The sequence below is a fragment of the Chaetura pelagica genome, unplaced genomic scaffold (genome assembly GCF_000747805.2).
Source record: "Chaetura pelagica isolate M959 unplaced genomic scaffold, ChaPel_1.0 scaffold90, whole genome shotgun sequence".
In the NCBI taxonomy this organism is placed as follows: domain Eukaryota; kingdom Metazoa; phylum Chordata; class Aves; order Apodiformes; family Apodidae; genus Chaetura; species Chaetura pelagica.
Genome location: NW_009953496.1, coordinates 18,590,140 through 18,613,672, shown reverse-complemented (window position 1 = coordinate 18,613,672; position 23,533 = coordinate 18,590,140). Strand labels below are relative to the sequence as shown.

The window sequence follows — 23,533 nt, the reverse complement described above, 5'->3', positions numbered from 1 at the left end:
CCGGCTTGCCCAGCCCTGCCCTTCTCTGTGGGGATCTCACGGACGCCGGAGCCCCCGGCACAGAAAAGGGGCGGCCCTGTTGGAGCGTGTGTCCGAAGGGGGCAGCGGACACGGTCGGAGGGCTGGAGCACCTCTCGTGTGAAGACAGGCTGAGGGTGTTGGGACTGTTCAGCCTGGAGAAAAGACTCCAGGGGGATCTTACAGTCACCTTCCAATTCCTGAAAGGGGCCTATAAGAAGGCTGGGGAAGAGCTGCTCACTAGGGCATGTAATGATAGGACAAGGAGGAATGGTTTCAAGCTGGAGCAGGATAGATTTAGTTTGGACATTAGGAAGAAGCTCTTTATGATGAGTGTGGTGAATCACTGGAACAGGTTGCCAAGAGAGGTGGTGGAGGCCTCATCCCTGGAGACATTAATGGTCAGGCTGGATTGGGCTCCGAGCAATATGGTCTAGTTGGAGATATCCCTACTTATTTTAGGGACTACACGGACTTCATGACCTTCCAATGCAATACATTCCATGATTCTGTGAAGTTCAGATTGACAGTATCCATCGCTATCCCCTCATCTTCCAGGCCAATAATTTTATCATAGAAGTTTAACAAGTTGGTCAAGCATGACTTCCCCCCTTGGTGATACCAAACTGATGACTCCTGATGATCTTGTTGTAGCTGAAGTGCCTGCAAATCATTTCAAGGGTTAGCTGACCCACCACTTTCCCAGAGATCAGGGAGAGGCTGATGGATGTGTAGTTCTGTTGTCCCAAAAAGTGGGGTCCATCACCCAGTGTGCAAAAAGCAAATCCACACACAAAGTTGAGATACTTCCTTTAGTATTGAGTTCTGCACAAAAAAGGGAGCCAGGTGGTATTCCACAAAGCAATCTCACTTTCCTGAAAGACAAGGGCTGCTGTGTTGTCCTTCCAGCAAACATCTGGGTGGTTGAAGTCCCCCACAAGCACCAGGGCTTGTGAACATGAGGCTGCTCCTATCTACTTCATCTGCTTGTTCTTTCTGGTCAGGCAGTAGGACACCCATTGTCACCTTTGCCTTTCTTCTCTTAACTACTCCACCATCCCCAGGTAGAGCTCAATACATTCCAACTGCTCTTTCACATAAAGGGCAACTTCCTGTCCTTGTTTTCCTAGTGTGTCCTTTCTCAAGAGCCTGTCTCCCTTAATTTTTAAACTCCAGCCATTGGTCCCATCCCACCATGTCTGTGATCCCAAAAAGGTCGTAGCCCTGCAGCTGCACACAGTCTAGCTCATCAAGTTTATTCTCCATGTATCCATTAGTATGCAGGCACTTTAGAGAGGTATCCCAGCACGTTGACTGCCTAGAAAGGCAGTCTCCATCACAATGCCTTGTAGGTGTTTCCTTGCTTACATGCAAGCACTAGACATGACCCCACTGAAGCCCCATCTTGTTGATTTTGTGTCCATTCCTGCCATGTCACCCCATGCCCTTTGCTCTTTGACCACGTCCATCACACCCTCACAAGGCTGCTGATTACTCTCCCTCTCCATTCTTAGTTTAAAGCCCTCCCTATGCGGTCACCCATTCTACTGGTGAAAATAGCTTTGCCCTGCTTAGTGAGGTAGATTCATCTCTCTCTAGCAGATGGTAATCTAAAAGCAGAGTCCCATGGTCATGCAAATAAATTACTTTTGATTCTCAAGAACAGGCATGAAGCGCAATAGTAAAAAGTTACTAGAACAGCAAGGTGGCATTATTTTTCTGAACTCTGGTACCCTATGAAAATTACACTGATTTGAATATGAATTTTTCAATAATTCATGTAAGTGTTTACTCTTACAATGACCCATCCAAAACAACACCTAGGAAAAAAAAAAGGTAGTAAGGGAATTGCCATGCAATCAGTCAGCATTTCCAATATGCTAATAAAACTCTGAATTCCAAAATGAGTTTATTTCAGCTAATTCCTAGGAAAGCACAGGCTTCCCAGTTTGGGTCAGCTTAGTAACATTCTTATACAGAGTTTGTTTCACAGAGAACAGAAAAGATGTTGCTTGCTGGACCTGGCTGGTGGGTCACCTGCAAGGCACATTCACTGTCTAACTCAGTAAGAGCATAGTAATTTTTTTTAATTTTTTTTTTTTTTTTTTTTTTTTTTTTTTTTTTCTGAAGGTAGGAGCAGACAAAACTAGGAGAGCACGGGGTACTCATGGTCTGCTCTTCATGAGTGAAGACCTTGAAGTCCAAACCTCACAGCAAAGTCAGGGTGGACACAGGATGTGAAAGCTCCCCTGGTTTTCCTTTGCCAACTTACCAAGTCAGCAGAATAGAAAAGCACGTTACAGCGTGATCTGCAGCACTGCACCAGCTTCAGGGAGAGCAGCTGCCCATCCTTGGCTCCATGTACCTGCCCAAGTGCTTCTACACCTCCCAAATACCTAAACCACTGCAGCTGTGCAGTTTCAGCTGTGACAACCTGAACATTAGAGAGCCTTTGCTTTACAGAAGCTGGCTTCAGAACAGTTACTAAGGAAAAAGAGAAAAAAAAAGTGAGCAAGAGGAAAAAAAAAGCAACTTTACATGTTAGTGTGTACAACAGAGGGTGATGTAAGAAAAGGCCTGAAAGGCAGCAAGGATGATAAAATAGAACCAAGACATAGTAATGTTTCATTTTATTTGATAGAAAGTTGTTTAAAAAATATTATTAACTATATACATTCTTATATGCTGTACATACAATTACATATACAAAATGTACATAAGAGCAAACATCCCTCTGTTACATTGTAGAATGTTAATTAGATAACATGACATGGAACTTCCATCATATTTCATACCTGCTTTCATCCTGATCCTATCTTCAAGAAATTGATAAGACATGAGAGATGAAAAATGCTAGCAGATCACTTGACTCATATGCCAGCCCACACAAAAGTCTTCTCCACAGTGCATTAGTGTATTGTTGTAGCAGTTAGGTTTGCAGCACTTCCCTTTCAAGGTATTTAGCTGCTAACCTTTTATTCAGATTTTTTTTCTCCAGCATTCACCCTAATACTACTTCTAATTTATTTCTATAATTCGTATCTCCTGGGTTCTAAAAATCCTCAAATCAAGCTGTATTTCTTCAACTTCATGCTGTGGATTCTTATTTGTTTGGTTGTTTGGGGTTTTTTTTTGTTTTGTTTTGTTTGTTTGTTTTTCTTTTTCATTTTGCTTTCTTAGTTGCTTGCTTGCCATGTATGAAATAGATTTAACTATTAGTACTTTCTGTTCTGGGAAAAGTACACTGAAGAACGAATGCTATAATTGAAGTGTTCTCTCCTTCCCATGCTACAGACACACTGTAGACCTGGAATCAGTCCATGAGGAAAAATATGTACATATCCTTCTCCTCAGGCAGTTACAGGGTGTGTGACTGTCAGCTGTTCCCTTGGACAAGTGGTGTCAGATCTCAAGAGGAACTACCCAGTTGCTGGGATTTTTCTGGTCCCAATCCCATGAGGAATGCTCTTCTTGTCCACCCTCTCTCTAAGCAAGAGGTAGCATGCCAAAATCAAACCACAGAGGTTGGCATCTCTGCCAAGAGACTGTCCTCCATTTCCCAGCTGGAGGGACCTGGTGCTCTTATCCTATGGACATGTTGTTCCCACAGGAGAGTGAAAGCTGCCAAACCAGCAGAGTACCAGCAGCAGATTGCCTGAGAGAAGCCCTGGCCTCCAGAACCAAACAGGGTGTCCTGGAGGACTCTTCCCTGAGCTAAGAGGGAACAGGGCTTCTTTAATTGCCTTTCGAACTTTCAGAGGTTAAAAATAAGCTGCTTCTTTCTGCACACATTTTGAGAGCTGCAGTTTCATTGCCCTAAGAATGTTTTCTTCTTTCCAAATTAACAGCATCCTTAAATACTTTATTTCTTCTCTGCTCATGCAGCCCTGTGCTTTCTAATCCTGTGCTGGTCATGGTCTTTATTTCATCAGTGAATCTTTCTGCTCTCTTTTCATACCTCTCTTATCTTTTTTTGTATTAATATGCAATACCTTTCTCTGATCAGTCAAGTGTTTTTCCATCAGCTGTCAAGGCGAATGCAAGGGGATTAAGGTTCCTCTTACACATTCTTTTGGTATTACTTAAAGTAATGGCTTTTTCTTAACTAAGGAGAACTCTTCTTATATTCTTCAAAACAAGTTTATATTTTTTGAATTACTGCATAACATGCATATATTTAATAATACCGTAAAGCCCAATATATTAATATACATTCATTGTTTTCTAGGCCGTGGGATTTTATATTGTTTGCAAAAATGGTTCTGTCTTCTATTCTGCTTGTTGTATCTCTGTCTGCTGTTGCTAGGCCCATTTAGATATTATTTCTTTTTTATTTTACACTATTCCTTAATCTTGGTTAAGAATTTGAGCTGGTACAAAGTGCCTTCTGTTATTCCTTGTCTGAATTCCTGATATTCTGTCCGCAGCCCTGGTTGGGAGAGGGGGCTGGTGAGCTTCTGGCAAGATGAGATTCCACCTTAGAAGAAGTGGGTTTGAAACACTCCTGCTGATCTTGTGTGGTGGGAGTCAGACAGATGTCACTCTGCTGAAATAGTGCATTAGCAGCTGGTGAATCATCATCCTGCTGGTCTTGTGTGCTGGGAGGCACGGCTGAAGGGATGATGCCCTGAGGAGCAGCTGTTGAACCACTGTTAAGACAATTTATAACTAAGCTTGAGATATTAACATGAAATATACAATTACTGCTGTTCTTGGTTTCTGAGCAGTGGGTTTTGCTTATTAGCTAGTTAACTAACTTCATCGACACATTCTCCTTTTTCTTATTTCACCTTAGCCCAATAGTTCTGAGATGGTGACTTGTCTGTGTCGTTGGATTTAACTCAGAATTCCTTCTTTTGAATCGTAACCATATTCTGGCGAAAGGCAGAGTAGGTGGGTAAGGAATCTACGAAGGCTCACAGTAAACAAAATATTATATAAGAATTCCTCTGCCCAAATAATTTAGACTCTTCTGGCATTAAAAGAATGCAGCTAATTCTGTAACTCATTTCACTTTCCTACAGTACTTCTATCATTTACTTGTGGGTTAGTTGAGGCACAACAGGTGACATGAAAATGGAATTGTCTGGTCTCTGGAGGGTCTACAGAGAATAATAAAGTAAATAACACCAAATCTAAATCAGAAATTTTGATCAAAGTATCTTCATATGCATATATGAACATGTATCTTCATGGTAATTTTAAGATTGCTTTTAGATTTTGTTACTAAAGGGTAATATATGGAATTACACATTGCAGGCTATAATGTTTTTCGTCAGACTTACCAAAAGCTATTCTTCTGGAAAGCACCTGAGTTAAGGTCTTTGCTTAAAATTGGCTTCTTGGTGCAATTGTTCAGTTTTTGTCCCATCATTCGCCTAATTAAGGCATCATCTGTGTTTGGAAATAACTGTTTTGTGATTCCTGTAAAATAAAGTGATTATATATATGAGACCTCCAAATCAGGGAAACCACATGTGTATGATCTAAAATGCATGTATTCCATCTTTGAAATTTCCAGCTACCTTAGCTTCATCTCTAGTTGGTTTGCTATCTTTGCTCACTACTTCTTAAATTGTGCATATGGCAGCTCTTCAATATTGCTGGGCCTCACTGTCAGTGACAGTATTTTTAACAGATGGGTTAAAAAAGTATGCAGCTGAAGAAGGAAATATGAAACAGCACATCACCTGAGCAGACCAGCTGCTAAGCATTACAGCCCCTCCCTCAGAGAAAGCCCTCTGTCAAATCAGTGCCACATGGAATAATGTTAAAAGTCATCACCTATGATTTCCTGAACTTCGTTTTGATTCATAGCTGGTTTTGCTGCTTTATCCTTTGAAGAGGAGGACTTTGCACCTGTCAGGCTGTGTGTAGCCATGTATTCATGTGTATAAAGTGCTTGCATCAAATCATTTATAAACTTCTGAGGTTTGCTCTTGTTACAAAGTGCAATCTGCCACTTTTCAATCTTGAACTGGAAAACAAAATTGGTCATAGGCATAACTATTGCAGTTCTCTAGAGATATCATATAGTATTACTTCTGAAAATACATTATTTTTTAAAAAAACAGAATTTCAAAAGTAATCTCTGCCATCTGTGTGCTTGAGATCAACACTAACCTTGCAAACCATTCAACACTTGCAACTGTATGTGCAGGTTGATTTTATTTTTTTTCCAGTGAGGGGCAGACTAAGGTGCCCATCTGTCCTTGCAAACAACCAAGTGATCCTTATTACTTGCTAGCAGAAACAGGACATGTTCAGATGTATCTGCATCCTTCTGCTTGCACTTCATGAAGGCTGGCTGTGGTCCAGTTCTGGCATGGATTCTGTACAGCCTCCGGGAGCATGGCACTATGCCCAAACTAATATTTCTGCCTCCAAGCAGACATGCCCTAAGAACTGTGACATCTGGTCTGGGGCTTTGAGAGCGACTTCTACACACAGCAGTTGTACAGCCTAAGTATTTGAACTTTCCTGATGGGAAATTTGGAGCTACCTCTATTAAGTTAGGCTTGTTTGCTTACAAACTCATGTCTTTTTATTTCTTTGGAGAAGTTAGGTCGAATTTTGTGTATTTTTGTGTATTGAAATATTCAGTGAAAACATACCATGATCATTCTTAATAGATTTGTTTTTTAGAACTCCATGACATCACACAAGAATGGTTTTCATTGACTGGCATGACCCAGGGCATAAGAATGTTTATGCATTTTGTCAATGCAGAAGCTAGAATTATTCTTTTGGTTGGGTCTTTGTATTTTTCATGTACAGTCTCTGTGCCTGAGATTTCTCAGTTATGTTCTGTTATAATTACACAGAATAGGGGAACATCTTTACCAAGTTATCTATCCATCCATCCATGGAACAAAACCAGAAACATAGCATTCTCCATTTTCTTATTAACAGTTTAAACAGACTGCTGGTATTTTTCTAAGATTATCTCTGAAACACTACTATTCCCCTTTGGCATTCAAAGGCTGGAAGTTGTCCCTGGATCTCAGTATTTCCATCATGCATGAGCATTGTGCCCTTAGCCACAGATATACAAAGCCACTGAAACCAAAGTGAGTTTGAGAGTATTCTTAATTCAGCACACTTAATTAAGCCTAGTGTTTCACAGGGAAAGAACCTTCTGCACAAAAGGAGCTCATTAGTTACATCATCAACCAAATGATAATAAAATTATTTTTACTGATGGTTATTTTTTATATTTGTAACAGTAAAGCTTGTACTGTATAAAGTTTTAAATGTTATGTCTAAAGTTGCCCTTTAACTGACCTGTTTTTCAGCCTGTTGCTCCTCATCTTCCACATTCAGAGTTATTGGTGAGCTGGAGTTACTATGCACAGCCGCATATGAATCTGCTAACGGGTTGTTAGATGCTTTCCAAACAGCATGTGGATGCAGACTGGATGCAGAGGATGTCACTCCCCCTTTGAGCAGTGCTTCAGCCATCCCTACCAGTTCCTCAAAATGGGTGACTGCCTGTGGCAACACTGAAATCAAGTGGAAAGTGGTGGGTAAAAGTAATTGAAGCTTTCAGACTCTAATTGGGTAAGGATGTATATTTTTGTAGTAAGATGCCTGTCATACTGCAAAAGAGTTAAAAGTAGTCAGCAAAAATGCTTTAACATACTTTTTTCTATTCTCTTAAAGCTTTTCCTGTCGTTCTGCTGTTCCCACCCACGAAAATCTGGCCTCTGTTTTTAGAATAAGATCAGTTCTCAGGAAGGCTAAGGGGAATCATTAGTTTATGCCTATCAAGGCACTAAGCTGGCTATTTCTCTGTTTTCTTTGTTCTATTTCAAAGTCTCTATGAGTCTATAAAGATGTTGAGTATGGGCTAAGTTATGTTATGTCTGATTTTTATTTTTTTTTTGCTTCAATGAAGTTAAATAGACTGCATTTTTTTTTCCTTCTTTTTTTAATCTATAGAGTATATATTTCAAATGGCTTTCTGCAAGTACTATTTATTTTCAAATATAAACTTCTACTGAGTCCATTAAGAATCAATTCATAGAATCACAGAATGATAGAATGGTTAAGGTTGGAAGGGACCTTAAAGATCATCAGGTTCCAACCTTCCTGTTATGAGCAGGAACACCTCCCACTAGACCAGACTGCACAAAGCCACATCCAACCTGACCCTGAACATCTCCAGGGATGGGGCTTCCACAGCTTCCCTAGGCAACCTATTCCAGCACTAATTCAGCAGAGCAAAAAGATGCAAGAGCTGGAAGAACCAGCAAGATACAGAACCAGTGAATTGCTAGAAAAATACTTAAGATGTAAGGCAAATGGACCTAAATGTGTAAGAAAAGTTGTCAGACACAAATAAAATATTTTAAAGTAATATTCAGAAAAGTGGAAATTAATTACTCAAATCAAGATTAATAACATACAGACCAATATCAGGTGGACAATGGAACTGATAAGCACATGCAAAATCATATGGCAATAAAAAAAGGGATATGAGGTTGTGTAGGGATGCTATGACGTAGCTGGCCAGAAGCAGAAAACACACTTTAAACCTTATTCATTCACTCATGTTTTGAAATTTTGAATTCAATCTTGGCTGCCTCAGAGTAAGGAAGAGAGAGAAGTAAGAGGGGCTTCAGAAGTGATCAGAGATAATGGATTAATTTATAAAAGAATACACTGGTTCACCTCTGGAAAAAGACTACATTTGTTGTACCTGGAACTAACTCAGATTATAAATAATGAGGTATTACTACACTAATTAAGTCATTCCATAATAAATAAATTTTAGTAGATCAAGAATAACTTCAAAAATAAGATTAGTTGAACTGGTCAGTGGAGTGTTTGAGCTTAGCTGATGGCTACACACAGCATGCAGAAAGGTTATCTTGGGAATGACTGACAGGATTTAGATAGATTTTCCCATTTCTAACTCTATGATTGCATGGCCTCCATGTAAGACAGTTCTTTCTAAGTGCTGCTGGAATTAAATGTTGCCATGTATCAAAGACTTTGATGCTAATGGTAGGCCTTGGTCATGTCAGGTGCTTTAGCATCCATAATTTCCATCCCAATGGCCTCTTATAAATCAAACTTTTCATGACCTTCAGGCTTTCCTCTTCATCAAAGTACTTCTGACTTTACCTTGAAGCATCACCAGGGCCTGTCTTAGGCGGCAGTTTTCTCTCATGGTATCTGTCAGCTTCCTCTTGAGACTTTTTATTTTGGCACACAGTTCTACCTTGGATAGTTGAAATAAAGGCTCTTCATCATCACTGCTACTTTCACTGTACAGAAAGTTGCTTCCTGAGTATGTTTCTCTCTGAAAGAAAAGCCAACAACAACAAAATAAGTAAAATGTGCTATCTAGAGCAATAACAACATAAAATTAAAGCATTAAAACTTACATTAAAATATCTGGCTAATTCAGAATATTCTTTTTGTGCACAGAATCTACAAACAGACTCTGCATTTTAATAATAGCTGTTACTGAACACAGATATTACCATTCCTATTGGAATTAAAAATGAAATGTGCACGTGATACATAACCCTGAGGTACTTCTCTCTCTGTTGTCCATTCACCAGTTTTCTGAGGTAGTGTCTTTTGGAACCATTAACTTCACTAAAACTTATGCCCCTCTAAACAAGTATAATTCAGTTTGTTTTTGCTCAATACATTAAAATTGCTGAAGGTGTTTACCTGTTTGTTAATTAAAGATGTTTCAAGTTGACTCAGGATGTTGGCAGGAGCCGATGCCTGCAATGATTTCTTTCTTTTTACATGCCTCATCATCTTCCCCTGTAAACAAGAGCTTAATAGTGCCTTTCCATTCCTACAGAGCCTTTAATTACAGTATTTATTCACTGTGCACTTGACATTCTTGGCCAGTACTTTTGGAAATACAGTTACAGCTTTTTGTTAAGAGTTACATTTTCTTCCCCACATTTTGTCACTGCAGATCTCAGTACAATGCAAAGCTCTGAAAACCTGGTCCTTCCTTATGCAGGGATCAGATTTCTGTCTTACGGGAGAAAATGTAGTGGAGCTATAGAGCATTCAAGTCTTCTCTCTTTAAATAGCTAAGGACAAAGTCTATTTGCCTAGCTACCTGACAGGTTATTGTGCTAAGCTACCATGTTAAGCTTGCATTCCTACCTTTACCACACATATTTTGTGTATTATATTATGAAGAATCAATAGCTATGGTCTGTGTCATTCCAGTGTGGGCCTACCAATACCAGGCACAGAAACTTACCTGTTCTTTATCCAGGTCACTGTCTTCACTCTCTGAGAATATCATTTCTATCCTTTTCCTCTTGCCTTTTCCAAGGACTTGTATTTTTGTAATTTCATCTGCTCGTAATATCTTTTGCATCATTTCCACCAGCTCCTGGGGGTCATCTGAAGTGATGGGAAAAAAAGGCAAAAGCACAGAAAATCAGGTAGCAATACTTTAGAATTAGAATAAAAATTCTTATCAGACAAATGTTCTGGAACTGCACTCACCACTCATGTACACAACTTTCACCAGGTGCTTTTCTGTCTTTCTTTCTCCCACAGGCCAGTTTACTAGTACATGCTCATTTGGTTTCAGAAGTCTTTCTAGTTCATTGTCATCACTGGGAAGGTCCTGTATCCATGAAGTTTCTCCAATTTGCAGTGAATTATCATTAACAAAATCAAACAGTGTGAATTTTTTCATTGTTAAGTGGTTTTCCTGCACACACTGCCTGCGGGATGTCATAGGAAAAATAGCTGTTACCATGTCATGCCACAGGAATGTTACAATACCTTAAAAAGCCCCAAATAACTCTCCTATTCCTGGATTTGGGTAATTACCTTATATAAAAATGTCCTGGATAAGGAGGGGAAAACTAGCAAAGCAGGGTGCTCTACCTCCCCTGAAAGATGGGAGATGGTCTGCTCAAGACGTACATCAGACAGGTGCCTCAAAAACTATGCATAAAGAACAGCTTTCACCCACAAGACCCCTTGCTTCCTCATTAATACCATGCCTGATCAATCTCATCTTCTGCCCAGGATCTCTATTACTACTACATTTGCCCCAACAGAAGTTGTAAGTACAGCCTCTGACTAAAACATACACATGTGGTAATGTTCCCTTGAGTGAGAGAATATATTAGCCCTACATGCTATTTCAAGGGAGGTATGAATGCCAGGGTTGTATTAATCATCTCATGGGCAACAAGATGTACAATTGCAGCCATGAAAAACCAATGTAGAACAACACAGGACAAATGACTGGATGAGGTATGACACATTCTGGCAGTGGAAAACTTGATGTACATTAGAAATGACAGGCCAAGGACTGGAAGAGAGCTGGGCTGCTTCATGAAGAATAACCAACAAGGAGAACTCAGACACAAATACACAGTTAAATCCTTTGCTTATATAAACAATATTTGTAGGGCAAAGTAAAATTTATGGGCTTTTTAAAGCAATGACATTCCACTCTGGGAGAGGGAAACAAGAAATAATTTGGGTTTTATTTTTCAAATTAAGCTGAGCCTTCCAGTACCTGAAAGGGGCCTACAAAAAAGCTGAGGAGGCACTTTTTAAAAGGGCATGCAGTGACAGGATAAGAGGTAACATTTTTAGAGATGAGAGAGGTGAGATTCAGATTAGATATTAGGAAGAAATTCTTTACTGTGAGGGAAATGAGACAATGAAACAAGTTGCCCTGAGGAAGCTGTGGATGCCCCTTCCCTGGAAATGTTCAAAGCCAGGTTGGATGGGGCTTTGAGCAACCTGGTCTAGGTGGGAGGTGTCCCTGCCCATGCAGGGGGGTTGGAATTAGCTGATCTTTAAGGACCCTTCCAACCCAAACCATTCTAACACTCTATGGTTCTATTAAACTCTACTAGAAGTGCAACTGGTTAATTTAAGTGCTTCCATTAGAGAAGATACCTTCTACTTTAAAATTATTAAATCAGATAAAAACAATAAATAGAAACTCTGATTTTGTCACACCTTGGTCTTCTTTCCAGCAGACAACAGTTTGGCCTGTCAGTTCATAGAGGTAATGTTACAAAGCTGCAAACTTATGAATTCCCAGATGTGACAGTGTGATTTGTGATTTACTTGGCCTCAATCAGTCAGAAGCAAATCTAATACCTCATGCAGGGGCTGTCAGAAAGGTAACTCAGAGCTAAGAGAAGAGAAATACATGGAGCTATTATGTCAAAGTGAGAAAATCTGACTGTAGCACTCTAAGAAGCAATGTCAATTTGTTTGCAGAAGACCAGCTCACCACTGTTCACCATGTCTGTGCTACACCTCAAAAGACCTGTTTTTTCACACAGGGGTGAATTGGTTAATTTGCAAAAGACAACTATGCTCCTGTCAACATGTTTCCTGATACAATTAGGCAAGCAGCGGAAGAAGTTGCCATTAGAAAGCATATTAAATAATGCTTTTACACAGAATGTGTTGAGTGTGATAGCAGTGGGTTTGTTAAGCACTGCCCTACTGAAGAAAGGAGACTTTTTGCAAGAATTCACATTAATTTTCTGTAAAGCAAGTTAGAAAGACCAGGAAACAACCATCCCATGTAAATTCTGGAGAGGAAGCTGCCTGAATGTCTGTGAATCATCAGAGGCCTCATTCTGCCACTCATCCATGCCGAGTGGATTCTCACATTACAGAAATGGATCATTCAACAATTTAAAACAGCCCATGCATGCAATCACATTGACCATCAGTAGTTTTCCTTCTTACTCAAACTGCTTTTGAGTATATGCCCCAGTTAGCTTAACATTTCTCATCCATCACAAAGATGTTAACTTCTACCCTGATCAACACAGGACAACAGTCCCCATCACTGAGTTCTTCCATTCTCAAATGAAGTACTTTGAGCTTTCTCTCCTTGGCCCTTGGCAGTTGTGACCTACTTCATTACCCTCCTAAACCCACATAAAGTCAGCAGAATTGCACCAAAGCCAGAACTGTCAGTGTGCTAAGATGAACACCTGACTGACTGGCTCGTGTATTTTTCTAATGTTTCCCTATAGTCCTCTAACAGCTTGTATGTTGTTTCATGTTGTATTGAGACAAATATTCTGAGCCATGGGACATGCTCACAGTCTGCACTTGTGTAGGGTGAGCAAGCCAGCCTGAGATTTCCAGGGACATTGCTGAATAGGCAGGCTGTTCAGAGCAGGGAGGGGAAGGGATGATTCCTCTCACCACTGGGGCTATTCACATACACGATGTGCTGGCCTAGCACACCAGTAGCTTTGGGAAGCAGCTTTGGGAAGGTATTAGATTTGCATATGTGTTGAACAGCTTAATGAAGTCAATTGACACACGGACTTTTGGGTGCTTGGAGCCCACAACAGCAGCCTGGTGCCACTGATAGACTCTGTGATGCACCAGGCTAGTTTTTACACCAGACAAGCACCTGGATCCACAAAAATCCATCCCATCACTCAAAGTAAGGGACAATTTCTACCACGGTCATGGCAGGACTCAAGCACTCAGCAATTTGTTTACATTATCTATAAAGCTCTTTTAAGCTGTCAGAATTCTTGCCTGTGGTGGGAGGATGTACTAGTAAACAGCTAAACTGATTTTACCAAGAGTCTTAACAGCTGCCAAGTTAAAATATAAGCTTCATAGGATGCTAAGAGAAATATGCACTGGATTTCACAAAGAGCCATTAGAGGAGGAATGGGGTTGATGCATTTCTTCAGCTCCTGGCCAGAGCCTGAAAGCCTCCCAGCAGCTTTCCAAGGCTTGTGCTCAGTCCTGCTCCTCCCTGTTTGAAGGGACCAAGGCAGAAAAGCAGTTGTGGGGCAGCAGCAGAGGCTGGCCAGGTCACCTCTCCTCTGCTGTGGTTCTGCTGGGCGACAGCTCAGCTGCTTGCATTACAAATAAAATGACAAAACTATTACATTGCCAAATAAAAGTACCAGAGTGCAATAGTTGATTGCTAGTATTTTTCTGTTATGGAGCTATGGCTTCAGCTTCTGCAGTAGACATTAATCAAACTATGTCTTTTCACAGAATTTATTGTGACAATCCATGGGCCCTGGGGATAATACCTAACTGTCTGCCAGCATCATCTCTAGCCAGTGATTAAAGCGAATGGAAAGGTAGAACAAAATGTCTCTAATGAGGAAAAGGAACAGTTGAATATTTCACTTACTAGAAGAGAAGTCCTGCAGTGTTTTCTCACCCTTTTCTCCCACTGGAGTCAATGTGAACTTTGTCTGAGTCAGGACTGCTTGCAGATTCCTCCCTCTAAAATGTTTTATTTGCCAAAACAGATCAAAGGCAAAATATATTGTATCATTAGGAAAAAATATATCTTAGGAAATGGGATTAATCTTATCGAACTTTAACTACCTTAAAAGTGAGAGGTTGTCTAGTCATTTTTTGGCTCACTCACCACAGAGAGAGGTGATTCATCTCACCCTAACACATGCGTCTAAAAGAGAGCAGATGACTAACTGTCTGGGAGAGCCTATTTCTCTCTGCTGACTATTTAGTGACTATATAGGGGTAGGTATGTCTCTGTATAGAGGCTGGCTTGGTCCAATCAATCCTGTATTAGCTTTTTCTATTTTTTAAGCTGTAGGATATATTCCAATAGACCTTCTGCTATAGGGAGCCAAGAGAATGAAGTCTGTTAAACTTTATCTAATTATCTACTTTAAATATTTCTTATGCAGTTCTGCAAGCCATCAAGTAAGATTTTTGACACTGACAGCTTTGTTCAGTGGTTTAACTGGAAGATGTATAATCGGTCAGACATTATCCTGTGTGCAGCTACTAACCACAGAGACAGAATTATATGACCTTTGAAAGCCACTTATGTTTTCCAAGTTACTTGATTCTGCTATGTTCTCCATTTGAAAACACTAGGTACTTATTAGAGAAGTCTAAAAGGCAAGTTTATGATCTATCACTGTTTTAAGACACTAATCTGTCTTTACTTTTTCTAGAAGCAGGTAATTTTTAGAAGGGGTAAAACAAAAAGAAAGAAGCCATTTAATTTTAAAGCTCTGCAGAGGAAAGATTAATTGGACTCTTAGTTTTTACAAACATGTTAACACCTCGCATTCTGCACGGATGCCACAAATTTGCATACAGAATATTGTTACTATGCAACCCAAAAAGACAGAACGAAAAAACCAAAACCACACAAGTAATTTAAAGACATATCTCACCCTTTGACTGACATAGTCTGTTCCATTCAGCCAGAGAGTTGGCAGATGGCATGCTGAGATCATTATTTCCCTTTCCTTTCAGTAAACGCAGTGTAGAGTATTACAAATTTACAACATGAGATTGCAGGCCCACTCAATCAGTTTGATTCTGCTGTGGCTTAAAATAGGGCTTTGCCACTGATTTCAGCAAAACCGTACCATAACCATGCAACACAGATTCATTATAAAGTATTAACAGTTTATATTGTCTAACCTCTAAGTTCAGCCTTCAATAATCCCAGTTTTCCTTGGAAAAAAAGTCAACCTTTACTGAGTTAGAAATTAATCTATCTAACTCCAACTATTTATTTCCAAGTCGTATAATGAGTGGTAGTCACAGATTTGATTCATGTTACTTTGACTATGGTGTTTTGCATTGAACTTGTCAGGATACTAAATACAATGTTGGTGTAGAAATCTCAGGCTACAATAATGTCTCAAAATTCCCAGTTTTCTGTAACAAATTTGTGATGAAAAACATTGCTATATTTAAATGTGTTACATGCCCTGCTGTGGGTTCTAATCTTATTCCCCTGAAATCATTCTAAGATTGACTAATGATTTCAGTGGGATTAGGCCCTGTTGGAAGAATGCAGAAGTGTTGCTACTGCTCCAAAGATTTAAAGTGTGGTATCTTAGTCATTTCATGGGGAAATACGTGTTAAAAGCTCAAATATGCTGCTCTCAGCTGAGAAACAGAGTACAGATTTTCCAGAATCATCAGTATTGCTGTGTTCCAAATTCAGATGGAAATCCAGGGGAGCATCTATCAGAACATTAATTTCAAGACTATAAATGCACAGAAATGATCCCACTTATCTTCCACAGGAAGGATAAAGTGACATGATTTTTATTACTGATCCCAAACTACTCACTTCCTGGCTGCAAATTGCCATCCTGGTGTGATAAGCTATGAAATAATCTGAGAAACTTTCTTAAGTGATGCTGTTCATGGTAAAGCAACATCTTGTGGCCTTACTTACACAGATCATCTCATTGACTTCAAAGTATCAGCAGCATTTACACTCCACAGGATTACACACAGCATTTGGCCCATACCTTGTCCAACATCCTAAAATCCATTTGAATGATCCAAGGAATTTGTGAAGCCATTATTATTTTTCACACTAGTGCCCTCCAGGCTGTGAATTTTAGCAACCTAGAAATTCTATTAAATAACATTAATACCTTTTTAGGACTGTGGCTTAAATCAAAAGCTTGAAGATTATTTGAAAAAGCTCTGACTTTTGCATCCATCCAATTATTTGTAATACTGAGGAAAGGATGAATAAAGAATTATTAAGCCATATTTCTAGGCATATTTAGCATGCCTAGAAGTACTAAACTTTTGTTCTAACTAATAATTTTTTCAACAGTGAAACAAGGCATTCCTTTTCATAAATGTCAAGATAGCACATGATATCATTACTGGGGTTTCCATGCAGGATTCAGTTTTAGATTAAGGTCCTTACATTTAGGTGTCACTGGTGCACCAGCTATCTAAGTTATCACCATAATTACTAGAGATCTAGGGATCAACTTGGCTTCCTAAAAATAGGTATCTAGTGCCAGTGTCCTCTGGTATTCTGCTTGGCCTTCAGCTGCCACTCCAGAAGTACAAATGTCCCACAGTTCTTTTATCACAACTGCTGTTCCTTTGGAGATTTCTCAGCCTTGAGAAACTCCCAACAGTCATAAGCATCAAGCCCCTTTAGAACACAATTAAAGCTCCCTAGAGAGCAATACAGCTTATTTCAAATGCTCTAGGGCTCAATTCAGTTGTCTAAAATTAAATGCACAGTGCAACCTTAAGATACCATCAATTATCAGGACTGGCCTCCAAATGCCTCTTCTGATGGGCACATATCTCACATAGGACCTACACCCTCTTCCAGGCTCACGACAGTGGTTACTAACACCAGGCACTTCAAATGGCACTAAACACACAAATTTAGGGCAGTGAATTGTTCTCTGGGACCCAGTGATTCAACTGAGTTTAAATAGGAGCTAAGATACCTCACATGCCTATAAATCACATACATCTATTTATCTGTTTTTTAATCTCACACTCAGTGAAGGGTCCCCAATAAGATAACAAGATGGCAAAAAACAAGATGCAGGAAGTGATCTTAATTCTATATCCCAGATTAGAATCTTTATTAAAAAGCTATTTTACAGCTGACAGATGGAAAACTAATACTCATTTGGATTTGCTTATTTGCAAATGCCATGCTCAACAAAATGTATTAATATACAGAACAGAAAAATCAGTTTATTTATTGAACTGAATGAAATACCTAAACTACGGAAATTTGAATAGTCACTTGAAAGCTCTTTCCATGAGGGTTAATATAGCCAAACTCTTAGAAACAGTAAGTAGCCTGGGAGGTGAAATAATTCAGCATGGCTCTTTTGAGTTTAACCCTTGGCTGTCCTCATTCTGTTCTGGCTTAGGTAATTCAACACAACACATCTTAACAGCTCTCAAATGATAAAGGTTAAAAAACAGTGATATATTAACTTACTTTGTCTAAAGAAGGCAACAGTTTGATCACATGCAAATCTCTGCTGAGGTGCAAAAAACTGTGCACTTGCTCTGTAACAGCCCAAGCAGTCACATATCTTTTTCCTAAAAGGCTGAAAAAATATCAGTCATACTCTGCAGATGCAACTAATGTACTTTCAAATGGGACTCGTTCAGACAAATTCACTGATGACCTGAGGCATCTTAAGTTTTTTTATAAGGGGGCATATGCTATCCTGTATCTTTTGAAACACTGTGCTGCCCCAAAGCATTACTAGCAGTGACATCCTCCTTTCAACTCTAAGAGCACAGATATGAAATACCAGCTAGGAAATTCCAGCTTTGAGCTGTGGTCAGTATTTAATAATCTAGCGGCATCTTAACTATCTCTACTCTCATGTCTTTATTGGCTGTCATAGGTGAGTGCTGACAGATTAGAAGTCATGCCTGGTTAATGTTCAAAATGCCTGCTTAATACTCCAAGTGCTTGCTTTTTTACTCCAAAGCTTTTAATCCATTACATTGATTTCACAGAATGTTGGTAGGAGGGGATGAGCTTGATGATTTCTAGTTAAAAAAAAATAAATCTGCCTTACTATTAAAGGTCATGTGCTAGAACAAGAGACACACATACTGTCCTCTTACTCCAGGGAACATTACTGCAATGAAAAGTAGTTCTGCACCTAGAAGAACTGACAGAAAGTTATCTTCCCTACAAGGATAACAACCTCAACCCTTATTAGAGCTATTTTTCCCCTCTTTAAAAATTAAATGTCTTTTCAGTGTATGTAGTTCAATGTAACTTTATAAATTAGTATAAAATATACCTGACAAGTGTTGTATGTTGGTCTGAAACAATCCTTAAACAACTTCCAATTATGCACATAAAATAGTAATGAAGCGCAATTCCCGCTAGGATGCAAGGCCACATCCAGATTGACAACTGCTATGTTAAACACTGCCAAAAATGAACAGCGAGCAAATTTTAACCAAGGACAAAGGGGCATATCACTGCTGGGAAAAAAAAATCCGCAAACCAAACCAAAAAAAAAGCGCCGTAGGAGCTTTAGCAGCGTATTTCAATCTAGGCTCAAGATCAGCCTCTCTGTCTGCAAAGTCAATTTATGCCCACAGAACTCCTGCCAGCATTTTTCCAGTGACACAAAGCTGGGAGTGCCCAACTGCATGGCTCATACTCCATTCGATTTACATTCAGTCTAATAAACAGAGGCAATCAAAACACACAAGTTGTGTGAGTTGATGAACCTGCAAAATAAGGACAATTACCTCTATATATGTAAAGCAGCCAGAATTTGGTTTTACATGGTCACCTAAGATACCTGTGGGTGGTAAAATGTTCCAGTCCGGGGGAGGTCTACTCTGCAGCATTGGAATCAAACAGTTTGGTCTTGGGCAAATCGAATGACCTTTACAGTTTAGCTTCTCTTTTCAAATAATCTGAAATAATACTATCTACTTAACTCATTTCAAGGATTTTGTGAGAATTAATTAATGCTAGTATGCACTTCAAACATGCAAATCACTGTATGGAGCAAACACTTTTACAAGTTTTGCAGAACAAAGGTTTGCAATTAACCTTGCTTAATTTAGAACATATAATTTCATATAACAGGGCTGTTTTTTCTTTTTTTTAAATGTGATGCTTATAGGAAGATAGAAATTGTTATTCTTTTAGCTGACGAATGTGATTTAAAACATTTAATAATCTACAGAAATTCCCACAACATCATCTCATACATCATGCTTAAACTGCTAGAAAGTACACTTGGGAGAGTGTGTAACCTCTGAAGTAGAATATTGAGGGGGAAAGTAAATTTCATTGAATGAAGTTGATAATACTCATACTATGATATTTTCTGTATTTACTTTGCTTGCTTCTTTGTTTTTCCTTTATTTCCTTTGGTTCCTCTTTGATTAGAAAAAAGCCAGATATTTTGTTAAGAAGTATTAGGTGATTAGAGAGCCCTTCTAACCAGTCAAGTAGTCATTTAAGCAGAATATTTTCCTGAATTACAATTAATTAGTAGAAACATAGTCCTTAAAGCATACCTACATACTAGTGAAAAGACATGATCTTACCCTTTCACTTCCTCAGCAACTCTTCAGAAATCATACCATGCATCATCTCAATTCTTATGTCCACATCACCAGATCTAGCATGTGACCTGCTTCTGTAAGCTCACTGATACAGGGAGTCTTACAGTTGCAAAATGAGATCCACAAAGCCTGAATCTGTAGGAGTAGAGAGGTGTCTTTGCAGAGTTGTGGTGTGTCCTTGATTCCCACAGCTCACACTGGGGGAAATCAGCAGATCTCTGCAGACACAGCTTTTCCAATCTTACCCTTTCACTTCCTCAGCAACTCTTCAGAAATCATACCATGCATCATCTCAATTCTTATGTCCACATCACCAGATCTAGCATGTGACCTGCTTCTGTAAGCTCACTGATACAGGGAGTCTTACAGTTGCAAAATGAGATCCACAAAGCCTGAATCTGTAGGAGTAGAGAGGTGTCTTTGCAGAGTTGTGGTGTGTCCTTGATTCCCACAGCTCACACTGGGGGAAATCAGCAGATCTCTGCAGACACAGCTTTTCCACTCAAATGTTTTCTCTTTGTTTTTTTTTTCACTCCTTTCAGCCTAACCCATTGTACTCAGCTAGGATGTTTTATTTCTTTATAAAAGAGTTGCTGGAATCAAGGAACATGCAGTAGTCTGTAGACTGTACTGCGGTTCTGCGCACAGAGTGAGAGTAAAGGAGGAAAGTACCTCTGATTTCAGCCCTGCTGGGCAAGACAGCTAAGTCAGAATAGCTTACCATGAAAGACTGGCTGAAATAATATCTTAGGTCAATGCTGCCTTGTTTCCCTGCAGGAAGGCTGCTGCTGCTACAACACATTTCCTGCTCAACTCTTCCATTAAACTGTAGAACTCTTGACAGAATTTCCGTGCTGTTCCCCTCCCTCATGCAACTTAGTAAATATTAATAGGTGAACACCTTCATTCAAGAGTGAATGCAAACAGAGAAACAGGACTCCTGTTCACTGCCAATGTTTAATGGTTGCCTCTTTCTGTGGAGTCTCTGAAGCAGAACTTTCTTTCCTCATCCCTCTGTCCAAGTACTTAACACCACCTCCTCCCTCAGTATTGCTCAAATATTGCTTCCAAGCCTCACACCAAAAACTTTAACTATGCCTGTGACTTTGTCACGGTGACGCCCATCAAAACAAGCATCTGCAGGATGCTACTTCCTACATTCTCATATCTCCACAAGTGTGGCCACATCACACATACTCTCAAATGGCAGCAGTACCACATTTATTTCAGGGTCAAAGGCTGTCTTCTCAGCTTATAAAACCATTTTTTACTTGCTTCTGCCTCTCAACAACTTAGATCTTTTTTCTGACCTGCCTTGCCATTCCACACACTCTTGTCACAGTTTCAAGGCTGTTACCTTCTTTTACTTCCTCTTCTCTGAAATAGCTTCACCTCCAGGATTCTCCTTCTGAGGTCAAATCTCAGCTGAGAGGTTTTGTTTTAATCTTCTCTCTTCATTCCTTTTCTCTCCTCTGTTTATCCTCCTTAAAATTTATGAATATTTCCCTGAAAAACATTCTGTAAAGAAGCTTAGATTAAAAATGCTATACATACAAAACTTATTTTAGTTTATCTTTATTATTGGGTGGGGGATGGGGGGAGAAATATACTCAATATATAGGTTGCTTATTGCTAATGTGAAATAACTTCAGCAACTTAAACTTTATCCACTGTGGAAGTAATAGTTTAACCACAATACCAAGCTCTGCAGTATTTAACAAACACAGAGTAGTAATGAATATAAAGTGAGCCAGCCACAGCAGCAGTTTGATATACATGTGAGACAGTTGACTCAGAAGCCTGGAGCAGTAGCTCTCTGAAAAATCATGCGTGTCAGCATTTCTTGTACTAAACTGTATTTTCTTTTACATTTGAAAAAAAAAAGAAAAATTAAGCCATTGTCATGAAATGTATTACATCCTTTTGGCAGAATATTATCCTCAAGACACCAATGAGCTCAAAGCCTTAGAAGGAAAAGACTATAAGCCTTAAACTAACAAGCCAACGTTAGAGATTTGCCTGTCAAACGTTTTCCATGCACTGTTAGCCGAGAACAATGCAAAAATAACTGTTCCTTCTCAGTTCTCTGCAATTTGCCATGCAGTCACTGCTGTGCTACATTCCCTCCACCCTCCCGTTCCGAAGCAATAAATCAGTGCAGAGCAAAAGGTGTCAAAAACTTTCCTGCTCCTGCCACGCACTGCAGTGAAGCACTGCAGCAGGGCAGCGTGCTGATGGGGGGGGGGTATCACACCCTTTGCTTCATGTTACACCGAGGTAACACGAACTGCTTGAATAATTCAATCTCCAGGTATTCTGCACTAGAACCATTTCACTGCAGCGTGCCGCGGTGCTGGGGAAGGTTCCGATCTTGCAGCACATGACGCCACACAACCTTGCAGCTCCCTTGGCAGCTCCCGGGCAGTGAGGGAGAGCTTTACATCAGAGGCTGCGATGCAGCAACGTGCCCTGCCACAAAGAAATACCACAGACTCCTTTGCGTACAGTATGAAATGATACAGAATTCCCAAAATAAAATATTATAGGTCTAAAAGCCAGCTTTTTTTTTTTTCTTTCTTGACTCAGCTCCCCCAACTCATTATGAAGAGACTCTTTGAGTGAAAATGAATTTCCCTGACACGGAGGGTAGAGCGTTACAATGTTACTAGCTCAGGATAAAGGAATCTTAGTATTCTAGAGATAACTTTTCCTGTTCTTACTTAAGCTACCACAGATATGTTTCCTTCTTTGTCCTTCCAGCTTGCATATCTTGTAGATTAATTTAAATGTGCACATATGCATTTCCCTATTGTTTTATGGCAGGCAGATAAGGCAGTAACATTTCAGTGTTACTCCAGTGTTTTCCGGTATTTTTATTTATTTCTATAAAGTATCAGAAACATTCCTGAGAATTATGTTCTCGCACCAAAGATGCATGAAAAGAGTATAACTTCCATCTCAAATTAACCTAATTTTTCCCCAGTAACACAGGCAAACACATTGCAAAAGAGTACCTGGATATCATTCCAGCACGTGATTTTGTAAAAATATTTTTGTGTGTGTGTGTTCAGGAGCTAAAGGGAGTTTGGAACTACATTTTCAAAGGCAGCCTCTGAAAGCATTGGAGTACCATGTAAGTAAGAGCTGCGGACGTAGCAGCAGTGACAGAGATGCACTCTTGACCTTAAGCAACCTGCAGACGCCAGGGTTTTGTGAGACGCACCAGCCCGGGAAGGCCGTACGGGAGAGGCGAGGGAGCTGGGGTTTGCTGCAGGACGCTGCAGATTCCTGCAGGAAGAGGCTGCATTGCTAGGGAACAGCTTTGGCTGCAGCGAGCCTTGCACCAGCCAACTTCTCCGCGGCTCTCCTGTAGGAAGCGTCTCGGCGAGCGTGGGAATGTCACCCGGCCCGGAGCTCCCCGGGCGCACAACCCGAGGAAAGCCGGTGCCGTTTCCCGCAGGCAGCTGTCGCCTAAATCCCGGCGTCGGAAACACGGATCAGCACGACACGAGGACCCTAATCACCTCATCAGGACGCATCTCATTAACACTTCCCAATCCCTTCGCGCTGCGGCAGCTCTGACACGAAACCAGCCGCGCTCAGAGCCCAGGACCGGGGTCTGCCTGCCCGGGAAGCCGCCCCAGACCCCCCTTCC

At 40.1% G+C, this 23,533-nt stretch overlaps 1 protein-coding gene across 1 annotated transcript; it reads right to left on the bottom strand.

The window, feature by feature from the left end:
• Nucleotides 1-4,408: 4,408 nt before the first annotated feature.
• On the bottom strand, nucleotides 4,409-10,381 carry BEND6 (BEN domain containing 6). The gene is made up of 6 exons (XM_009999272.1): nucleotides 10,262-10,381; nucleotides 9,148-9,325; nucleotides 7,303-7,520; nucleotides 5,803-5,995; nucleotides 5,304-5,442; nucleotides 4,409-4,667 (listed from the first exon to the last, which is right to left on the bottom strand). The coding sequence occupies exons 1-6, from the start codon at nucleotides 10,379-10,381 to the stop codon at nucleotides 4,409-4,411; spliced, it is 1,107 nt and encodes a 368-aa protein (XP_009997574.1).
• Nucleotides 10,382-23,533: the final 13,152 nt, after the last annotated feature.

Coding starts and splice junctions, on each gene's coding strand:
- BEND6 (XM_009999272.1), bottom strand. CDS start 10,381: ATGCAAAAGATATTACGAGCAGATGAAATTACAAAAATACAAGTCCTT. Junction 5,996..7,302: donor AGCAACAGGCTGAAAAACAG/GTCAGTTAAAGG, acceptor TTTGTTTTCCAG/TTCAAGATTGAAAAGTGGCA. Junction 5,443..5,802: donor CGAAGTTCAGGAAATCATAG/GTGATGACTTTT, acceptor TTTATTTTACAG/GAATCACAAAACAGTTATTT.